At 34.0% G+C, this 22,935-nt stretch overlaps 4 protein-coding genes and 1 pseudogene across 4 annotated transcripts; 2 read left to right on the forward strand and 3 right to left on the reverse strand.

Annotated features, from left to right (window-relative positions):
* The first annotated feature begins 4,590 nt into the window (after nt 1–4,590).
* LOC147570302 (protein FAR1-RELATED SEQUENCE 6-like) lies at nt 4,591–5,994 on the forward strand. The gene has a single exon (XM_086664294.1). It carries the CDS (start codon nt 4,591–4,593, stop codon nt 5,992–5,994), a length of 1,404 nt encoding a protein of 467 aa, XP_086520420.1.
* A 5-nt stretch (nt 5,995–5,999) lies between these two features.
* LOC147570303 (uncharacterized) lies at nt 6,000–6,653 on the forward strand. The gene has a single exon (XM_086664300.1). It carries the CDS (start codon nt 6,000–6,002, stop codon nt 6,651–6,653), a length of 654 nt encoding a protein of 217 aa, XP_086520426.1.
* A 2,471-nt stretch (nt 6,654–9,124) lies between these two features.
* Nucleotides 9,125–9,607, reverse strand: LOC147570304 (uncharacterized). Its single transcript, XM_086664311.1, has one exon. The coding sequence runs from the start codon at nt 9,605–9,607 to the stop codon at nt 9,125–9,127; it is 483 nt and encodes a 160-aa protein (XP_086520437.1).
* Nucleotides 9,608–10,416: 809 nt separating this feature from the next.
* Nucleotides 10,417–14,571, reverse strand: LOC147570305 (serpin-Z1B-like; annotated as a pseudogene).
* A 3,593-nt stretch (nt 14,572–18,164) lies between these two features.
* Nucleotides 18,165–20,131, reverse strand: LOC147570306 (serpin-Z2B-like). Its single transcript, XM_086672714.1, has 2 exons — nt 19,556–20,131; nt 18,165–19,092 (listed from the first exon to the last, which is right to left on the reverse strand). The coding sequence occupies exons 1-2, from the start codon at nt 19,973–19,975 to the stop codon at nt 18,280–18,282; spliced, it is 1,233 nt and encodes a 410-aa protein (XP_086528840.1). The 5' UTR covers nt 19,976–20,131; the 3' UTR covers nt 18,165–18,279.
* Nucleotides 20,132–22,935: the final 2,804 nt, after the last annotated feature.

Consider the following 22,935-nt stretch of genomic DNA (forward strand, 5'->3'; position numbering starts at 1 on the left):
TTAATTTACTGCAATGTCTAACGGATTGAGAAGGAAGTTTTCTGCCAAGTTCCTACTACAGATAAGGAAAGTATATTACTAGGGTTCACAAGTAGCAGGAAAGTATATTTTGTACAGTATTTTATGCCTATGGGGGTGACCTTACCTAATTTAATGCAATATGTAACGGATTCTTTTTCTTTTTAAGTCAATATCTAACGGATTAAGAAGGAAGTTTTCTTTGGATTAGAAAAAAGAAATTTTCTGCAAAGTTCCTTTTTTGTTGAAATAAGGAAACTACCTAAGGTCTTTGCCTCTTTGGTAGTATATGCCCATAGGGGTGACCTTTTTTTTTGGTTTTATGGTAACTTCTAATTCGAACTCTTACATATGAACATGCTTAAAATCTAACTGAACTATGACATAAAGTCTAACTACATTATTTATACACTAATAACACAAATTCAATAAACCACCGCTTGGACTACCAAATGTTGATAGTTTAGCGGTGGTTTTGGTACAGGGAGAACCATTTATAGAGTATTTGTTAACAAAACAACCTATACAATTATTGAGATAAAAAATAGTCATGACTATTTTTAAGTCCTAAGGTGTCATTTGGCAATCACGAGTAAGAATTTTGCTTCTAGTAGAAGAACTTTTGCTTTAATAAAGTAAAAAAGTTTCAAAAGTATATTTGACAAAATAGTTACTTATAAGTAAAAAAAAAAATTTGTTTGACAACATAATTTACTTTTTTATCTTTTATTTTTGTTTCTCATAAAGATAAGTCATTTTAAGTCACTCATACGGTTTCGTGATGACTACGTAGCAAAAGGTATTGTGGTGGTAATGGCGGTAGTTGTGGTGACAATAGCTATAACTGGTAGTAGTGTTGGACCTTTGGAGAATGATGATGGTGGTTGAGATGTGGTTGTAATGGCGATAGAGATACAATGGTGGTGGAAATATGACGGTGGTGTTGTTGATATGGTGGTAGTCTTGTTGGACATGAAAGACACACAAAGTAGAGTTAAAAGTGACATCACAAAAAAGTGAGGAAGAGATTTCAGAAACTAAGATTAAGTTGAATTTAAAGGAGGAATGTGGAGGGCATTGGAAAGATAAAAATCTTTCGTAAAATGGATGAACCCGACGTGAAAAACCTTAGCTCGGGAGCCATGGGGTAACCTAACGAAGATGTTAAGAGGAGTGGGCAGATGGTTAATGAAAAGGGAAAGATGGGCACAAATATATTAGCCGACGCCCAAATCTATTACTCATGGGGAATGAGAAAAGAAGGGAGAAGAAGGCTTACTAGTTAGATCGATGATGGGCTCGATTTCATAAGGAGGTGCCTGTAGATGATCTTTGGTGTTCAAGTAGGTTGACCAGATACTTTAACTGGTCCACTATCATCGAAAACGCTAAGGGCACCATCGAGGAAGAGGAGTCGTTGTTGACCGAAACAGTGGCTTGAGGCACCACCGTTGGAGGCCACGGCTAGTGCGGTGACTTCAATGCCCGTAAAAGAATTGTGGATCAAAGAAAAAGACATCTATAAGGAGGATTTGGCTACGGATTGCCGAGAATGGTCATGAAATTCTTGGAGTAATTCCATTGCACAATCCTGATTCAAACGGTCGAAGATAGTCTTACCGTGATCACATATGCATAGTTCAATAACCATTAATGAATGTAACTCATCTTGAAGGGCCTTAAGTTGGGTGAAATAAGATGAGACCTCCAAACCTTCTTGTTTGAGAGAAAAAATAACCCATTTTAAGAGGAAAACCTACAGAGGATTTGTTTGAAAAGAACGGTCATGAAGATCACGTCAAATATCAACGACATTATCATCATTGAGAATTGAAGCGCGAAAGTCTTGAGCGATAGAAATAATAATCCAACTAGCGACGAGATCATAACACATTTCCCAAGAGTGTTAGTCCTTAGGGGAACTGGATTTTTGAATGAAACCGTCAACAAAACCAAATTTGTCTTTGGCCCAAAGAGCCATCTCCATCCAATGAAACTAGGAGGCATAGTTGTCTCATGTGATGAGTGGGGAATCAATCGTAGTGGAAAAATTCGAATGATGAACATCGAAAGCGGGGGAATTAAAGAAGTTGTTGTGTAAGAGGGCACATCACCAGTGGAAGGCATACTGAAAAAAAAATTAAACTTGCTCTTATACCATATAAAGTAAAACAACCCAACAAACAAGAAGAAGTTTCAACCGAGTGCAAGAGAAAGAGACAATAATAACAGGAAATTGGGCTTTTGTTTTTTTGGTTAAAAAGACAACCTATCTTTTTAACAAGCTAGGGCCCAAATAACTTTTGAAAATGTTCTTGAAGGACATTTTTATAGGCACTCACTTTTTAAGGGTCAAAATTACCCTTTAATTAATTGAAAATACCTGGGAACCCAATTTTAACAAACAGGAAGTTTTCTTAGCAAATAAAATGGACGAGCTAGGGAACTTGGAGAAAGCCGAGCTGAATCTCGAGGATTTGAAATCGATTTTGCTATAAGATAGGTTGATCTATTTTAGGTTTTGGTGATTTAATCTATTTGGTTGTTGTTTCAAGATGATTTTGAGGGTTTTGAGTTCGTTTTTGGTGAAGAATTCTAGAGAGAGGAAGTTGCAATTTCCTTCATAATTTGCTAGGGTTTCAAAAGTTTTGTATACTTTCAATGGAAGAAGAATCTGGTAGAGTTTCAAGGTATAATCTAACTTCTTCATTGCTTTAGTTTCATTGAACAATAGATTATGAGTTATGAATTATAATCATGAGTTTTGAATGACAACTTGTTTCAAAATGGCCAGTGTTTTGGGGAAATAAGCAAAGTTTCCGGGGCAAGAAGATTTGGGCGGAAAAAAATTCTTTTGTTTCCTCCAAACATCACCATTTTAATTTTTTATTCTTTCTTCTCTCCTCTCACCTCTACTAGAACTCCGACAACCTCCACCGGCTTCCGGCGATTTCAACCATTAATACCGGCGATCACCATCAACAGAGTTCTCTCTTCTCTCTTTTCTCTTCGTTCTTCTTTATTCTCTCTCTCCTCTCTCCTCTTATCCTCTCTCATTATCTACCAAAATTTTTGGGGCTTTGGTATAGGGACACGGTTATATAGTATTGGGACTTTTTCCAAATGCAACTTTTTTATGATTTATGTCCCTTTTCTAATTTGGTAGAAGGACATTAATTTTAAGGATTAAAATAAACAAATAAATATTTATAGGGATTCAAAGCTAATTAAAAAAATAACAATAAAATATTTTATGTCTTTGTTCATCTTTTAGGTATCTTTTAAACCCTAAAAACTCCACCACAAAACCCTACTTTTACTTTTTATACAACAAATAATCAACACAAATAACCACCATAGCCTTGTTTATTCTTTATTTCAAGTGTTTAATATGTCTCAAGATATAAATGATGTTTTATTAATAAAATATGATATTTCATGGAAGGAAGATGATGATTCATTAATAGAAGATGATGTATCATTAATACAAGATTGTTTTTCTCAATCTAGTAAAATAACACAATCAAGTAGTAATAATGGTAGTGAAGGCTTGTTGCAAGAGGTAAGAAGAATACTTATTTGACATTTAATTGAAGAAAATCGAATTTTAGGTTTTCTCTTCGTTGCCAAATTTCGAGCATTTTTTTAATTGGTGAAGATGACCTTTTTCGACTACAATGATCGAAATTACTGATTATGTCTGTTAGCAAAAAGATTTCAAAATTTCGGCGGCGAAATAGTTTATAAATTTCGTCCACAATGGTCGAAATTCTGCTATATTGGTCAAATTTTTTTCTTCTACGAATGTTGTTTGTACTAATTCTATTTTACTTTATGTAGCCAATTATCTGCGATGAAGGTGAAAGGTTCGAAGAAGTTAAACCTTCCCTTTTAGGACCTGATATGACCAAGTTTTTCGATACGGATAAGGTATACTGACACTCTAAATGTATATTTAATATTTATGCAAGTTTTGTTCTTCATACTAACGATTAACTTTTGTTAAATTCTTAGTATTTTGGATCAAAAGAAGAAGTTGTTAAGTGGTGCACAAATGTTGGAAAACTTCATCAAACCGTATTAGTCACTCGATCTTCACAGACAAAGTTATATAATGGAGGAGTTGGTTCCTTTGTCGTGTTAATTTGCGAGAGAGGTCGTGCTTATGTTAGTCATCAGAAGAAAGGTTACACGCCTAAGGCTAACGTGAAAAAAAGAAGATCAGGGTCAATGAAATGTAATTGTCCTTTTAAATTAACAAGAAAATGTGTGGCCGAGGGGAAATGGTTGGTTAAAGTAAATAATGGTTCTAACAATCATGTTCTTCCTGAAGATCTTACTGGACATGCGTATGTTGCTCGGTTAACCAAAGAAGAAAAATAAATTGTTGAATCCTTAACAAAGAGCGGATCCCGACCAAAACAAATTCTTTTGAACCTTAAGCAAAGCAACAAAGGTCCTTATTGCACTGATGCGACAATATACAACGAAGTTAAACGAATCAAACTTGAATCTAGTGAGGGAAGGACTGTTATGCAACAATTCTACAAGTTATGCAATGATCACCAATATATGGTGAAACATCGGTGTCATGAATACTCTGATGAGGTAGCTGATTTATTCTTTGCACATCCAAAGAGTGTAAGTCTTGCTTTATGTTTTCCCCAAGTTGTCATTATTGATTGCACATACAAGACGAACAAGTTTAAGCACCCCCTTTTTCATGCGGTATCTTGTACTTCAACTGGAAAAACGTTCACTATTGCATGTGCATTCATGTCTCGAGAGACGGAAGATCATTATAAGTGGGGGTTGGAATGTCTCAAGCAACTATATATGTCGGGTGAACTTCCTTCTGTTATTGTAACTGATAGAGAACTTGCTCTAATGAAGGCAATTGGCGTGGTATTTCGGAAAGCTCATCATCTTCTTTGTACATGGCATATAAATAGAAACGTTCAATCCCGTGCAGCAACTACATATGAAGGGAATGCCCTAGATTGTGAAGATTTCATTGCCGACTGGCATCTAGTTACATGGGCAGAAACTGAAAAGGATTTTGAAACACAGTTGTCGGAGTTCAAGGTTAAGTGGTCTAAAACTGACAAGGATAAGGAAATAGTAAGGTATTGTATGGAGACTTGGATTACACCTTTTAAGGAGAAATTTGTGCATTTTTGGACTAATAAGGTAAAACACTTCGGCACTACATCAACGAGTAGAGGAGAGGGTGAACATGCTAGACTTAAAGGGTTTTTAGCTAATTCAAAAGGAAATTTTGTCACGTGTTGGGAGTCTGTACATCTGATGTTAGAGCATGAGTTTATCGGCATTACAAACTCATTTGAAAAAAGTCTAAAAACCGTTATGCGCCAATATAACAAAAGGTTGTTTGATAAGCTACGTAATATGGTGGCACATCGGGCCTTGGATTTGATAGTGGACGAGATTGAGAAGATTGAGAAATTGTACGCCGACAAAGAAAATTGTTTATGCAACGTTCGGAGTGCTTATGGATTACCTTGCATACATGAAATTTTAGTATTTAAAGAAAAGGATTCTATCATACCACTTGACGTTATTGATCCTTATTGGAAACAACTTTCATACACAGTAAAAAAGGACTATACTAAAGTATCGCTTTTTGACTTACCTATTTTAGGGAAGATCCAACAAAGGTGGGATGAGGCACCAGTTTCTGTAAGAGATCAAATGTTAGTTGAGCTAGAGTTGATAGGTAACCCGAAAAGCACAAATATAAAAGAGCCATGTGAACCAATTGTAGGAAAAGGACGGAAATCTAAGAAGCAAATTGCATTTGAGAATTCGACAAAGAGACAACTATCAAAATATGAAGTTGTTTTAAGTACGGTAGCTGCTAAGCAAGCCGCCAGAAAAGGAGGGCCAAATTTTGCTGAAAGAATTCTCGAACAAGAAAAACGGTGTGCTGCATTGACCGAACGAAGAAGGAATTAGAAAAAATGGTGCGACTCAAGAGTTCAAACCCAATTTATCCTCTCGATAGCAACCTTAGCGTACGTTCTTCATACTTGCACGAATTTCCTCATACTTTACAAAAATATATAAGTTCAATTGATAATGTTCCCGGAGACGGACATTGTGGATATCATGCAGTGTCAAAGCAACTCAATTTTGATAACACGTATGGGTGGAAGCAAGTTAGAGCGTCAATGTTGAGGAATATGAATACAAATTCCACATTATACCTAAGAATGTGGCCTGTTGAAATAGTGGAAGAGTTGAAGCAACGACTACATTGTTATATTACTCCTGCTCCATTTGCAAATTGGATGTTACTGCCAGAACTTGGACACGTAATTGCAGAGACTTTCGATACAACAGTTGTCTCCCTTTCCAAACACTTGTGTCTCACATATGTACCTATTCTGAAACCACCATCACCGGAGACAAAAGATAACATGGTTGTATTAGGATATGTGTCGGATAATCACTATGTTTCCGTAAACCTTGAAAGAGGATCTCCTCTGCCGTGTTTGCCACGTAATCCATATTGGGATAGAGTTTTCAATGATAATGCAGCAAAGTGGTGTGCGTTGTATGAAGATCGAATGGACAAATTTAAAGAAGAAATGGGATATGGAAGGTCTCAATGATTGGGTTGATGTCACAGGGTAGTTCATGGGTATAAGTTTTTTCTGTCAGATATCTTTGGTGTTTGTATATTTCAAGTCTAAAGAAAATATTTAGTTACTATTATGTTATAGATTTGAAATTTGCAAATACAAGGAATTTTAATAATAAAAGTTATGAATTAACACTCTGTTTATTATGTATCTTTATAAAATTTCGTTTCCTATTAACGAAATTTCATAAAAGGCTTGTCACAATATTTAAGAGTTTGGCCGAAATAACACTGTTTGATAAAAATGATATGAAATTTCGTCAACTGTAGCCGTAATTACATTCATATTTCGTCCATTGTAGCCGTAGTTCGCTTATAATTTCTTCTAGTATGCCCGAAATTTTACCAAAATTATTGAAAGACTCGAAATTTGACCGAAATTCTACTGTTTTGTAAATTTGTTATACAATTTCGTCAACTGTAGCCGAAATTATCTTACAATTTCGTCTCCTCTAGCCGAAATTTTGTACGAATTTCTCCAAACATTAACATTTCTGGATGAAAAACTTTGCGTATTCACATTCATGAAAAAACTACCTGCTTATTCAAACACATCATATTCAATCGGACATAAAAGAATCACTAAACATAACAAAAATATTTGCAAGAAATGTACTATATATCATAAAACAAAAAATCTCCAAAAGATATACCATGATTTTACTTGAACAAAAGTATTCATTAGAAGTTTAATATATCCCTTCGCAGAAAAAATTCATCATTTTCAGAATAATAGATCTACAAAATCACTATAAAGAAACATCAAGTCAGTCTTCCTCATCATCTCCTTGTTCCTCATCGTATTCTGAATCGCTAGAATTAGACTCTTCATCTGCTTCTTTTTCTCTTTTGGATTCCTCGTACGACAGCTCAAGACTTTCATGAAGTTTTTGTGTATATAAACTCTATAGTTTGAAATAACTAATGCTTAAGCAGGAATATAAACTCTATAGTTTGAAATAACTAATGCTTAATGAAACAACAAAAAAAAGATTAAAATGACACGGCGAGCCTAAACTTTTATAAAGGAAATATGTACTTGCGATAAATATATACACGCAAAACTAACATGTAGAGGTAATTTTTTTGTGTCAAATTAAGGTTTTACATCATAATTGTCACAAACACATAAATGACACTACTTGTTTATAAGTTGCTATTATAATTTTTTAGGATGGAACGCAGGAATTCCAACACAGTTGCTTATTGATGTAAAACCCACACAACTATGATAACTAAAGGAAGAAAAGAAGAATATAATAGTTGTAACAGATTGCTCTTGAGAAGTTAACCATTTGACGGGAAAATAGAAACAATTTTCTGATAGACATTAAATCAAACACCTTATGTGTGTACTTGATGACTATACAAGACCTTAATACTACGAGAAAAAAGAAGGTATGTAATCTTGGAGGTTGATGAATTTTCTGGCTGTGAGTTATAAAATAACTGCAAATTATTGAATCACCCCTACGCTTTAACCAATTTCAGTGAAATCATAAGAGATTATGTTCAGATTTTTGGGGGAAAACTTACCTTTCTCTTAGATTTGGCATATTTGTTGAAGATGATCCACTCAAACTTGATGACTAACTAAAGATGATGGAAATGTGATAGATGATTATGAGAACTTAGCTTCCAAGAGAGACTGGAGGGAAGATACAGAGAAAGAGGGACGAGCAAAAGAAAGAGAAACGAGCAAAAGAAGCTAGGGTTTTTTTTTTCTTTTCAAAATGATTTTAGGGTTTTAAGTTATTGCTGAATTATTAATATTTGACAAGGCTTTGTAAATAAATAAAAGATGTTTTGATGGACTTGTTTATAAATTAATGTCTACTTACTAAAAGTGCCAATGTCCCTTTAAAATTAATGTCCCAATACATCTAAGCAAGGTCCCTATACCAAAAGCCAATTTTTGGATCTGGTTTCTAGGATTTTATTACGTGGGTTTTGGGGTTTATCAGATTATCTTGTACGGGTTTTTGTTATCTTTTGATGTTAACCTAATCGATCTATTTGAATCAAACCCTAGTTTGTTCTTTAGTAACTTCTATAAGTTTCATTTTATAATCGAAACTTGGAAAATGCCTTTAGTATTGTAGAAATTCCATCTTGAAGCTGGATCAAACCCTAACCTAATTATATCATGAACACCGCACCATTGTTTATTACAAAAACCTAACCTAATACATTGTGATTACAGAAAATAGGGATCAAGGGTATACCTCAATGAGAGATCTAAATCCAAACAATTGAATGATCTTATATAATCACTAAAACTTGATTCTTGGAAGATTTTCTTCCATTCATTTTCACTTATCTCTCTTCCTAAAGTATACATGGTTAGCAAGAAAATATCATAATACATGGGTTGCAAAGAGAGAGAGAAGCAGATAGAGAAGAGATAAAGAAACAAGTTGCAACCATTTCCGGCCAGCACTTTCATTCCGGCGACTTGAGAGGAGTGTTTGGTTTGAATTTTTTTGGTTTTCCACCTTCTTCCCGGGAAACTTTTCTGCTTTCCCCAAAACAGTGGCCTTCAAAATAATGCTTCAGAGTTTCTGATTTTCCGTATCCACAGATACACAGATAAAAACCTAATAGAGACTGTAACTCATCTTGAAGAGACTTTAGTTGAGTGAAGTATGAAGAAACATCGTGTCCTTGTTTTAAGGATGAAATCACACGTTTTGACTGATAAATTTTTGGAGCATTTGTTTGAAAAAACCTATCATAAAGATTGCGCCAAATATCGGCAGCATTATCATCATATAGAACTGACGACCGAATGTCGGGAGCAATGGAGTTGATTATCCAACTACTGACAAGATCAATACACCTTTCCCATAAGTGTAATTCAGAAGGTGAAGAGGGTTTGGGAATTGAACCTACGAACCCGAGCTTATCTTTTGCTCGAAGAGCCATCTTCATAGCTCTTGACCAGGAGGCATAGTTATCTTCAGATAATAACGAGCGATGAGAACCGGAGTTGGTGAATCAAAGTGATGAACATCAAATACCGGATTTGGTGGTGGATGAGGAGTATAATCAGCAGAGGAAGTTGCAGTAGTCATGATAAAAGAAATTGATATTCAAAAAAAAAAATCGAATTGGCTCTTATACCATGTGAAGAGGTAAATCACCTCTTGAATAATTAATGTAATACTTGAGTGAACATAGAGAGAGAGAGAAAGAAATCGTGTGAGGGGGAAAGAGAGAGAAAAATATGAGAAAGAATTCTCTGTGTGTTTATTCAGATAGCAGTAAATCTTGGAAAATCGCAAATCTTCCTTATACACATTATCACATAAAATAACAACTTCTAATCAACAAACCCTAGCATAGTCGGTTGGTTAGGCTTGTACGGTGTCGGCTGGGCCTTGCATGACGTCGGTTGGACCTTGCTTGATGTCGGTTGGGCTTGTATTTGTTTGGGCCTGGTAAGATACCTTAACACATACTAATGAGCAATAACAAGCCTAAACTACTAGGTTCTAGCTTGAGCACATTTTTAAGAAAAACTTGAGATAGATAAAAGCAGTAAAGATATGAGCCTTATTATAATATTCTCATCAATATTCTGTGTAGTACTAATAATTATCTCTGTTTTTTTTTCTCCATCTCACAAAGCTTAATATAATGCGAAAAACTGACATTAACCAAAACCTAATACTAAGATTTTCATAATTGTCTCCCAAAATTAATAACGAATGATTATATATTTCTATCTCTAGCTAGATACCATCAAAGAAGACGACCTGTACGATTAGAATAGCTTCAATGGAGAATGAGAGATTAATGACATGCCCCATAAACAATACAACCCTATTGACATCGTCTCTGATTATAAACAAAAAAGGATGATCGGCTACAAAGTCTACTACTGGTACTGGTTGTCTTGGCGCTTTAGCAGCTAACTGTTTACGCACAATAAAAGTAGAAGAAGCAGCAGCTTCAGTTCCTTGTTCATCAACTTCAACAAAGAATTTGTGTATGGCTTTTGAAACAAAAAGATTTTCCTCTCGAGGACTCTCCAACATCTTAGTCAGGTCTGCTTTCACCCGGTCGAAAGGCAAATCCAGACCCAAGTCATCCTTTAGTACTCTTGATAGTTCAATATCAAATGAGATCTTAAATTTTGGAACCCAAAATTCTCCCTTCCTAATCCTATTTTTCGGAAGATGTCTTTCCAAGAAATTTGCTGATTCAGAGCTCACCTTTTTTATCAGATCACCAAGTCCATCTCGCTAATTAGGTAAGAATATATACATGGAAAGGCGTTGTTTTTCAGAGTTGGTGGCTTGTTCGTAAGGAAGTTTGAGGACTTTAAAGCTATCAAAACATGAAATGTAATCTTCAATGAAGTTACTAGTCATGAAAGGGACTTCAACCGAGGTTCCGTTGAGGAGATAGAAGTTTTTTTCCTTTGTTCTTGATTTATCAAACTGATCTTGTTCCCATAAACCTCTGAAATAGAGTGCATTCGCCAATACTATCTCTGTGCTTTCATTGATAGCTCCGTAGGGAAGTAGATTTTTTATTAATCCTTTTGTGTTCTCCTCAGCCCATTTGTTCACCTTATTTGTCACTTCTTTGACCTTCAATTAAATCAAGTCATTATTATTATTAAACCATAATAAAAGTTAAACTAAACCGAAATACAAACAATAATGGTAATTAACTTGTCATGTCTTCTTACCTCAGTTTCGAAATCGACAGCTTCAGCTTTAGCTCTGTAGATTGAAGTAGCAGTTTCTTTAAAAGAAGGTTTGAGAGCACCACCACCACCACATGAAGTATTATTATTAACCCAAACCCCACCTATGAACGACAGAACAGGTCCGTTTGCTTTATTTCCGGTTGTAGTGACTAAATAATCCCACAATGATGAGTTAAGGATTTTAGAAACATAAGTGTTAAGATCAGTGAGATTTTTGCGCTTGAGAAAACGCAAGAGTTGTTTTAGGGTTTGACCATCTGAACCAGAAGCTAATAAGGATAAAGCAGAGTATATAGAAAAGGGTGAGAATACAAAGTTTTTATCTTTAGCCTCATTATCCCATACATGTTTAACTAGTTTACTCAATGATGATGAATTTGTTTAAGGAAAATCCCATACATGTTTAACTAGTGTACAACTGTTGTGTTAGTTTTTTTCTTTTTCCGTAATATAAACAAATCAGACAAGTCAGACTCATACAAATCAGAACGAGGAGAGCAAGATTCACTTTTTTCTCTTATACGACAATGTTTGTATACCTTAGTTTCTTTCGGCTACTCGTCAAAATCATCCACAAAGAGGGACAATTTCAGATAATATAGATGAACAAAAGGAAGAAAAGAAAAACAATACTAAGATTTTCATGAGATATTCCAAGTTTATTCATTCAGTTCAATCAATAAAATTCAAGTATTTTAGTAGTTAATCTTATTAGTTTTGGTTCTACAAGTCTTAAGACGGAGATGTAAAGGCTTTTTCTAGGTTTTAAAAGTTTTAGACGGAGTTCTAATTCTTTCCGGAATTTTCCGCTGCGTCAGTTGGCATCAAGAGCGAGGGTTCGCCTGGTTCGATATCATCTACGCGAAGATCACTTTAGAACACATCGATGGATTTGCCAAAGATGCATCTAAAGTTGGTTTTAAAAAAAAAAAAAACAAATCAGATTATTATCAGTATTCTCTTTTTTGTTATCAATCAGTCAATATGGAGAATTATTATCATGGTAACAGTTTTTCAGTTCAAGTGCACCCACCTAGAAAGTACAATGAGTATAAGATCCACGAAGAGATACCAATTTTCGATGGATATTTAACTATTGAAGAGTTCCTGGATTGGCTAGAGAAGGTTGAACGACAAGTTAATATGTCAACTAATATTCTCAATGAGAAGATGGTTAAAATTATTGCTTGTAGACTTAAAGGGGGTGCCACAGATTGGTGGGATCAATTACAACATCAAAGAATGAGACAAGGAAGGCCACCCATCCAGAATTGGCCCTCTATGAAAGAGAACCTGAGAGATAGGTTTTTATCTCCTGATTATCAACAACACTTGTTTATGACTTACAAGAACTGTAGACAAGGGTTGCGTTCGGTGGGTGATTACTACAAAGAGTTTTCAAAACTGATTCAAAGAAACAATATGGAAAACATTGCAGAATATGAAGATGTTGTAGCAAATCGGTTTCTAAGCGGATTAAAATTTAGTCTGCGAGAAAAGGTGGGGATAGTTACAGTATGGACTATTCAAGCTGCGTACAACTTAGCCCTAAAACTTGAAGCTCAGGAGCGGGAATATAGGAACTTTGGATTTCGAAGGGAAGAACAACCTCGCTTAAACATAAAAAAGGTAAAAACAGCTCCCTTAGAGAATGTTGAACCGCCACAAATTGTGAGCATAGAAAATTCAAGTAATATTACTCATGAATCAAAATCTAACATTATTGTGTTCACAAATAAGTCTCCTGATAACAATTTACACGGTAAGGAATTTGTTTCTGAAGAAATTATTCAGAAAATTGAGTTAAAGGAAGTGGTCCAACCAATTGAATCAAAGGAAGTTGTTCAGAAAATTGAGACAACGGACGTTGTTCAGGAAATTGAGACAACGGACGTTGTTCAGGAAATTGAGACAAACGTTGTTCAAAAAGTTAAATTAAAGGAAGGTGAAAAACTTCGGAAGTCAGACATTAGTCCAATTGAAGTTCCTTCATACGAAGATTCGTTCTTAGAATTTTGCGAATCTCAAATTGTTTCACATGGATTGATAAGTAGTTTTATTAGAAAGTCTTCATCGAAGTTCATAATTTTCAATCACTATACCCATGATCTGTACAAGTTTATTTTTGGGGTGAAAAGAGAGCTTGAGTCAAATTACAAATATAGGCAGAAAATATTTTATGGCCTAGTAAAATCGTCAGTCAAATCTGAAAGTTTGGTAATTCCTATGCATAGTTCACGAGAAGGATATGTCAAGGGAGTGTCAATCAAGATAACATTCAACTCAATTAGTAAACTCGAGGCGAGTTTCTTTGAAGTGGAGGAGACTGATGCAGGGAGATTTTCATGAGATATTCCAAGTTTATTCATTCAGTTCAATCAATAAAATTCAAGTATTTTAGTAGTTAATCTTATTAGTTTTGGTTCTACAAGTCTTAAGACGGAGATCTAAAGGCTTTTTCTAGGTTTTAAAAGTTTTAGACGGAGTTCTAATTCTTTCCGGAATTTTCCGCTGCGTCATTTGGCCTTCAAACAAAGAAATTATTATCAAACTATAATATTAAAACTAAATAAAGTTAGAGACTATGAGAATATTCCGACGTGGGAGAATAATAACAAAGAATATAATATCTAGGTATTTTCTACTCATTGTTAATTGGTTTTGAGTCAGACAACCACAAACTTAACAAAGACAAGTATGGTAGTTAAGCGATTTTATATCATACCTGAGTTTTGAAATCGACTGCTTCAGCTGCAGCTCTGTAGATTGAAGTAGCAGTTTCTTTAAAAGAAGGTTTGAGAGCACCACCACCACATGAAGTATTATTATTATTAACCCAAATCCCACCTATAAACGAGAGAATAGGTCGTACTTCTCCGTTTGCTTTATTCCCAGTTGTAGTGACTGAATAATCCCACATTGATGAGTTAAGGATTTCAGAAACATAAGTGTTAACATCATTGAGATTTTTGTGATTGAGAAAACCCAAGAGTTGTTTTAGGGTTTGACCATCTGATCCACAAGCTAATAAGGATAAAGCAGAGTATATAGAAAAGGGTGAGAATACAAAGTTTTTATCTTTAGCCTCATTCATCCATACATGTTTAACTAGTTTACTCAATGATGATGATGAATTTGTTTGAGTAGTAGAGTCACAATCCGACTCCATTAGTAATTAATATTACTAATGAGATCAAAGAAAGAGAAGTAGGGAATAATAAGAAAGGTATATCCTCCTACTTCCTTAGTTCAAATATATAAGAAGTATTAGAGTCGGTTAGCAACTAGTATTAAGAGACGTTTAACAAGCCTAGACACTGTTTTTTAGGGTTTAGATGTTGTTTAACAATATCCTACGCACTGAGTTGTTTCTAAATTTGATACAATTTAGATTGAGAAACTACTAAATCCATTTTGGTATATAAGGCCTTGAAATCCTTGATAAATTTTTAGGGTTTGGGGGCGATGCGACCATGCCGGACACCCATTGAGACCAAAAGAATGAACGAGTGTAAAATTTCGCCTACAAAATTCCAGTAAGTCTTGTCTGACCCATGGCAGTTGTGTGAACAAAGTGACCAGAAATTTCTCCTTGGGATTATTTAATGTTTGTATCAGCTAAAATGCCTCATACAACTTATTAATATGGTCGGTGGGTACATAGACCAAATAATGTTCGAAAAAGGTTTGGATATTTATTCATTTTACATTATGGACATAAAACCCTCACTTTTTAAATACATTACCATCAATGTCCCACGTTCAAATTTCGCGTGGAGATTTATTAGTAAAAATTATGGAGATTTATTAGCAAAAAATTTGGAGATTTATTTGAAAAAAATTGATAGAAACAAATCATAATTTCTCTCTTCTCTAAACAGATTTGGAAATCAAATTTTCTCTTTCCTATTATCCGAATCAATCAGAAACAAAAATCCTAACCAAAACGAAACGTCATCACCACGGATATTTCCAAATCAATTTTCTCTCTCTTCTTTACAGATTTAGAAACCAAATCAATTTTCTCTATCTTACTATTTAAATTTTTTTTCGATTCAAATCAATTTTCTCTCACTTAACTTTCAGATTTGGAAATAACATATTTTCTAGGATTAATTTAGCGTGATTTGGGTGTTAATATAAAAAACATATATATCACTTTCTCTCACTTAACTTTCAGATTTGGAAATAGTATATTTTTCTGGGAACATTAAAGCAGCATTTGTTTTCGTTTTTACTCATACATAAATACACATCGAATACAAATTATGAAACAAATACGTAAATTATGTATTATTTATGACGAGGAAACCATCATTTGTCAAGTATACAACATAATTTACCAAATGTATGTGGGTCTTGTTCATTAAATTACACATAATTTCTTTTACATTACACATCGTTTACATTCTGTTACAAAAAAAAAAACGTACAAAATCTTCTCTGGTTCAAAAATGGTGCCCATCCATGTAATCTCCATTAGTTTCATTGACTTACTTTGATTTGATGATTCTCTTTGAAATTCCATCTGGTATATCAAATCTACACACATAAATACACATACATTAAAGAAAAAAAAATCATATATTGTATTATAAACTACATGTACAATTCCGTAAATTATGTATAATGTTTTTCAAATTTTGACAATATTTGAAGGTTTTGAGTAGTTTTGTAAACTTAACAAGGCTACTGTTTTGGGTGAAAAGTACACGTAATGGTAAATAAATAATACATAATTTATGTGCACTTGTACGTAAATTATATACATAATGGTAAACACATGAAGATATACGTAAATTATATATACTTTACTGCAAATTACACGAGATTTGATAGTAAAACGAAGTATTTCTACTAATGAAATAAGTATTGTTTTGGTGTTAAAGCATGGGTAATGGTCTATAAATTACCCATAATTTATGGACATTAATATAATAATTCTTGTATTCCTGATAAAGTATATATAATTTGTTATAAAATACATATAACATGTTCTCAATTTGAAAAACATCGTACAAAAGATGTTTGCGTAATTTATTATAAATTATGGTAATTTACGATAAAGTACATGTACTGTAAATTCTGTTATGAGTAACCATACGAAAGAACAAATATTTCATAAATTCGTACGGATTGAAAACCAGATCTGAAGAAAAAAATGAGAATATCATTAAGATTAAACTACAAATCTAAAGATATCTGATATGATGATTGATTGTAATAATGACAAACTCGAGTTGAAGGATTAAACATCAAGATCAAAGACATAAATGAAATTTTAAGAGAGAAAGAAAATAAACATCAAACATTCGATTGTTTCTATGAATTGGTACAAAAAATCTTTGAAACTTATACTCAAAATTATGTATGATCAACTTTAGAGAGAGAATCTGTTGTAATAAACTGAAACAGAATATAAAATCGTCTAAAACAGAAAGTGTTTTACCTCATTAACGATGAAGAAGATGATTTCAGCAGCTCTAATGAAGATGAAACAATGGAGGTTTTTACTGCTGCTGTAATGAAGATGAAACAATGGAGGTTTGTACTGCTGCTGATGAGTTTAAAGGATGTTTATTGGAGCTTTCGTTTTTAGAGAGAGAGAAAGTTTCAGATTTCAGTTAAGAAATATATTGAAGATGGAATTTACTTTGAATTTAAACGTGATTGGAGAGAGAATGTGGAGATAAAAATGGTAAAAAGATATTTTGGATTTTAGAATGTAAATCAGATTTTATATATAAAGAAGGTTAGTATAGGTATTATAAATTAATATGTAATCTAGGAATTTTTGTTTTCTCTCTAGATGAGACAAAATGGACTAGATATCCATTTATATTATTTTTGGTGTTGAAACCCTTTATAGGATTACAGAGGACTATATCTGCTATTAGGACCCTTTTTATGGGCTATAAGCCCAAAAATTCTTATTAATACCCTAATAATCTCATTTCAAATAACCAAAGATTCTACCTTCTCTCGTGATTTGAACCTGGTACCGTCAGGCTTTTCTGGAGTTTATGTCAACACCATGGACTACCAACTGTTACGCCTCATACGAGTAGTTGGAATGGTAGAATTAATGATAATTTAAGAATCATTGATAATTTAACAACTCTCAACGGACAAACATAATTAAGGCCATTTAGAGGAATAAATAATACTAACTTTAAAATAGTTTTGTAATCTATTTCAGCCATTAGAACCACCAAAAAATAAACACAAAAGTTGTTGCATGTGTAAGAAGGGAAACCGAGAGTAAAATCTACCTGACTTATCTTGAGAGTAGCACTATATCAGTAAGGTGTAAGAGGTATTGAAACTTATTAGATTTATTGTTGGACTGTTTTAGTGTTTCTGTTAATAAGTCCTGGTCTTTAGGGATTAAGGTGATTTAGTTTGATTTAGTCTTTCCCAAGTAACTATACGTCTATACTCTAGGAAGTGCAGAACGTGGGTTGTTATTTTTCAAAGTCAAGTTGTACTTGGCCTATTTATAAGCCAGAGTTTTATTCAATAAAGTCACTTAGTTTCCTGTTCAGTTTCAACAAGAGGGACAATTTCAGATAATATAGAGTAAATTAGGTTTGACAATCTGGCGTTCCAAATTGACTCGTCTTGAACTTTAGAATATTTGTTTCGCATTCAATAAATTTGACATATACTTAGAACTGAATAGAGCCGGTTCAATGTCTCTGAGAAGGACAAATTCAGATAATATTAGATGAACAAAAGGATAAAAAAAGAAAAAAACAATACTAAGAAAAAGAATACTAATATTTTCATAATTCTATCCCAAAATTCCAAATGATTTTATATTTCTATCTCTAGCTAGATACCATCAAAGAGGACGACCTATACGATTCGAATAGCTTCAATGGGATGACGGATTAAGGACATGACCCATAAATAATATAACCCTATTGACATTGTCTCTTATCATAAACAAAAAAGGATGATCGGCTACAAAGTCTACTCCTGGTACTACTGGTTGTCTTGGCGCCATAGTAGCTAACTGTATACGCATAGTAACAGTAGAAGCAGCGGCTTTAGTTCCTTGTTCATCAACTTCAACAAAGCATTTGTGTATGACTTTTGAAACGTAAAGATTTTTCTCTGGAGGACTATCCAACATCTTAGTCAGGTCTGCTTTCACCAGGTCGAAAGGCAAATCCAGACCTAAGTCATCCTTCAGTACTCTTGATAGTTCAATATCAAATAAGATGTTAAATTTTGGAATTCTGACTTCACCCGTTTTAACCTCTTGTTTTGGAAGATGACGTTCCAAGAAACCTGATTCAGAACTTACCTTTTCTATCAGATCATAAAGTCCGTCTCGCTCATTAGGTAAAAATATATACATAGAAAGTCGTCGTTTTTGACCGTCGGTGGTTTGCTTGTAAGGAAGTTTGAGGACTTTAAAGCTATCGAAACATGAAATGTATTCATTACTGTAGCTAGTCATGAAAGGGACTTTAACCGAGGTTCCGTTGAGGAGATGGAAGTTTAATTCCTCTGTTCTTGATGGTTTAAACTGATCATCCTCCCATTCACCTCTGAAATAGAGTGCATTCGCCAATACTATTTTTGTTTGTTTATTAATAGCTCCGTCGGGAAGTAGATTTGTGATTAATCCTTTTGTGTTCCTCTTAGCCCATTTGTTCACCTTGTCTGTGACTTCTTCCCCCTTCGTATAATAATCAAGTCATTATTATTAAACCATAATAATAAAACTAAATAAACTTAAAAACAAGTATTGTAATTAAGTAAGAACAGTCTCCCACATAAGAAACGAATGTCTAGGTTTTCTCCACTAATTGTTTTTAATTTTTTTTTTGAAAAATCGACAACGACTTATTCGTTACAAGGCATTGATACATCGAGACGATGTGATGAGCACGATAACTGTCGAAATTTTACTGAGCCAAAATCCCGATACGAAGTAAATGGCCTATAGCCTGACGAATGAAATGGCCTTAAACCTACATTAACTACTTAATTTATACCCCTAGTTTAATATTCTTGGACTTTCACTTTCATGGGATGGAACTTGGGACTTCTGTTTGCAGAGTATATGCACTGACCAACTGGATTACCAAAGGTTAGCAATTGCTTTTGAATTATATGACTACAAACTTAACATATCATACCTGAGTTTTGAAATCGGCTGCTTCAGCTTTAGCTTTATAGATTGAAGTAGCAGTTCTTTTGAAAGAAGGTTCGATAGCACCACATGAAGTATTAAACCAAATCCCACCTATGAACGAGATAACTCCGTTTGCTTTATTCCCAGTTGTAGTGACTGAATAATCCCACAATGACGAGTTAAGGATTTTAGAAACACTAGTGTTAAGATCATTGAGATCTTTGCGTTTGAGAAAACCCAAGAGTTGGTCTAAGGTTTTACCATCTGAACCAGAAGCTAATAAGGATAAAGCAGAGTAGATAGAAAAGGGAGAGAATACAAAGTTTTTATCTTTAGCCTCATTATCCCATAAATGTTTAACTAGTTTACTCAATGATGATGATGATGAATTTGTTTGAGTAGTAGACCTTCTCTTCCTCTTCATGGGTAGTTGTTGCTTGTTCAGGGTTTAGGGGAAGGGGGGATGGAGAGATAGGATGAAGATTAACAAGACCTCCCTCTATCTTTTATAACTATTTCCCAATGCGATTTCTAACTTGGTTGCAACTTTCCCCTTTAGATAAAAAAACGAATCTGCTATATATTGCAATTGATGTAGATAGACTTGTAATACTAGTATATAATTAGGTAAGAATGACTTGCTTTCCAAGAGTTGTATCATACAAGGAAACTTCTTTTATATCTTGTTTAGCATTAACTAATTCAAGTTTTTTTTTTTTTAAGAAACCATTAATTCAAGTTCTTTTCTATCTTGTTTAGCATTAACTAATTCAAGTTTTTTTTTTTAAGAAACCATTAATTCAAGTTCTTTTCTATCTTGTTTAGCATTAACTAATTCAAGTTTTTTTTTTTAAGAAACCATTAATTCAAGTTCTTTTCTATCTTGTTTAGCATTAACTAATTCAAGTTTTTTTTTTTAAGAAACCATTAATTCAAGTTCTTTTCTATCTTGTTTAGCATTAACTAATTCAAGTTTTTTTTTTTAAGAAACCATTAATTCAAGTTCTTTTCTATCTTGTTTAGCATTAACTAATTCAAGTTTTTTTTTTTAAGAAACCATTAATTCAAGTTCTTTTCTATCTTGTTTAGCATTAACTAATTCAAGTTTTTTTTTTTTAAGAAACCATTAATTCAAGTTCTTTTCTATCTTGTTTAGCATTAACTCAAATCACGATAAAATAAAATTATTTAACTGCTTCTAAAGGCATCCATTCAAAAAGCTGTTCATCAAAAAGTAATAATTTTTTTTTGCTTTTTTTATGAGCATCAATAAAATTAATTTGGTTATTCAGAGACGTAGTTGTCTTGAGCCAAAATTTGATATGCTTTTAAATTCATTTTTTTTTTATTTTCACATTAAAATTCACTTCCCAGTGTCTTTTTCCAGTTTACCTCCGCTTCACTTTTACAAGTCAAGCCTCCACCACACTATGACCACCACAATTACCACCATTGTACTTCCACCTCCGTCACCGCACCTCCACAACTCCATCACCACCAAAACAACCACCACACCTCCACCACGAGCACCACACCTTAACCACCACCGTACATCCACTATCATCACCATACTTCCACCACCACCACTACCACCGTACCACCAAAACTCTCGATCAAAGGCTCGGATGAAACAATACAACGATTGAGGGTTTGACCGAAACTAAACCTCGATCGAAGGTTTCAGTCAAGCCCTTGAATAAATATTTCAGCAGAACCCTCAATTGAGGATTCAGGTAACGAGAAAGTGTTTGTAGAGCAGAAGCCAAAATTTTTTAGGAGTCTTTTATTTGATAACATATATGTGCTTCAAAATGTTGAACTTTGATTTAGACCACACTGGATGAAAATCCTAGATCCGCCACTGCTTAGAAGTGAGGTTACATCAGTTTTATGCCTAAACTGTTATATCCAAATCCAAGACTATGAAGTGAAAAGTTTTCTAAATCTGGCCCGACCATGTTACTCCGTCGGGATTCACCTGGAAGAGTGGGCGAGATCACAACATCATATATCCTTCAAAATCTTCTCCAACCACAAGTTGAATTGCAAAATCTCAACTCAATGTTAAGAGCCTAAATAGTTCTTCCACATTGGTTTCTTAATGTTTCTGATAGATGCTTATAATTTTATTATCGGCCCAAATACACTCTTACAAAAGATCAAATAGAGATCCATCAAAGGAACAGGAGGCTCCTTCGTCGAAGTCATAGTTCAATGTTCAAACCACTTATGCCAAAAAAACTCCCTCATTTACTAGGAAAAACTATTATGGAAAAATATGATTAAAACGATTTTGAAGCTTAAAAACATCGACGCCAATAGGAGGATTGTTGGAAGAAATTCCAACATATGTGGGCTCACATATGTATAGACATGTGTATGGCTATCTCAGTAAATTGTCAAGTTGTAAAGTGGTCTAATACGGATTGACTTGACCAGTAGGTATCAAATTGTCATGGAATAAACGTGTAGAGACCATTAAGTGATTTCTAATTTGATGAGGGGCCAAATTAAAAATAAAAGTCTATAAATAGGGGGTATGGTCCCCATTTGGGCTTCTTCCCTAATCTCTACAATTTTGGTTAAGTGTGAAATCCCTTCATCGCAAGAGAGATTCTAAAGGAAGAAGAACCAATTGGAAGATCAACCCATCACACCAAATACAAGCTATGGATCAAGGCACGCTTCCGTAATTTATTTCATCTCTATCAATCTTTTGGAGTTTATGTAAGTATGTTTGTTCGTGTTATTTGATTTCATCGTAATCATCTTATAAACATGATTAGATTAAGCATGTAAGGTTATATCCCCATACACTCCATGGTGTACACATGCTTGTCTTTTTAGCCACCTCAGCAATGAGGTATGGTAGGGAATACACGGAGAAGTCCCCAAATCATTTTTGTAAAAACATCTTTCACGGGCAAAGAGTCCGAGTCAGACATGAAGACGAGCATAGATTTATTATTGATCTTCTCTCAACACAACCAAGACACTAATGAACAATAACAACCCAAAACTACTAGGTTCCAGCTTGAGCACATTTTAAAGAAAAATTTAGATAGATAAAGCAGTCTAGATATGAGCCTTATAATAGATAAAGCAGTCTAGATAATGAGCAATAACAACCCAAAACTACTAGGTTCTAGCTTGAGTACATTTTAAAGAAAAAAAATCTTGTCTTTTAGTGATTCCACGTTAGCTGAGCATTTTAATGGGTTAAAAGCTGGGCACTCTAGCATCTCCCTAGTCTGCGGGGAAATGATAGAGTGCCCAGCTACAATGCCCACTAAAATGCTCAAATTTTCTTATTTAAAAATAAAAACGGTCCCCACCGTAGTCAAACTTTGAAAAAACCTTGCCTTCTATTGATTCCACGTTAGT

This window comes from Eschscholzia californica, unplaced genomic scaffold, assembly GCF_041429995.1.
Source record: "Eschscholzia californica isolate CP2 unplaced genomic scaffold, dmEscCali1.0.p SCAF_1, whole genome shotgun sequence".
Classification (NCBI taxonomy): domain Eukaryota; kingdom Viridiplantae; phylum Streptophyta; class Magnoliopsida; order Ranunculales; family Papaveraceae; genus Eschscholzia; species Eschscholzia californica.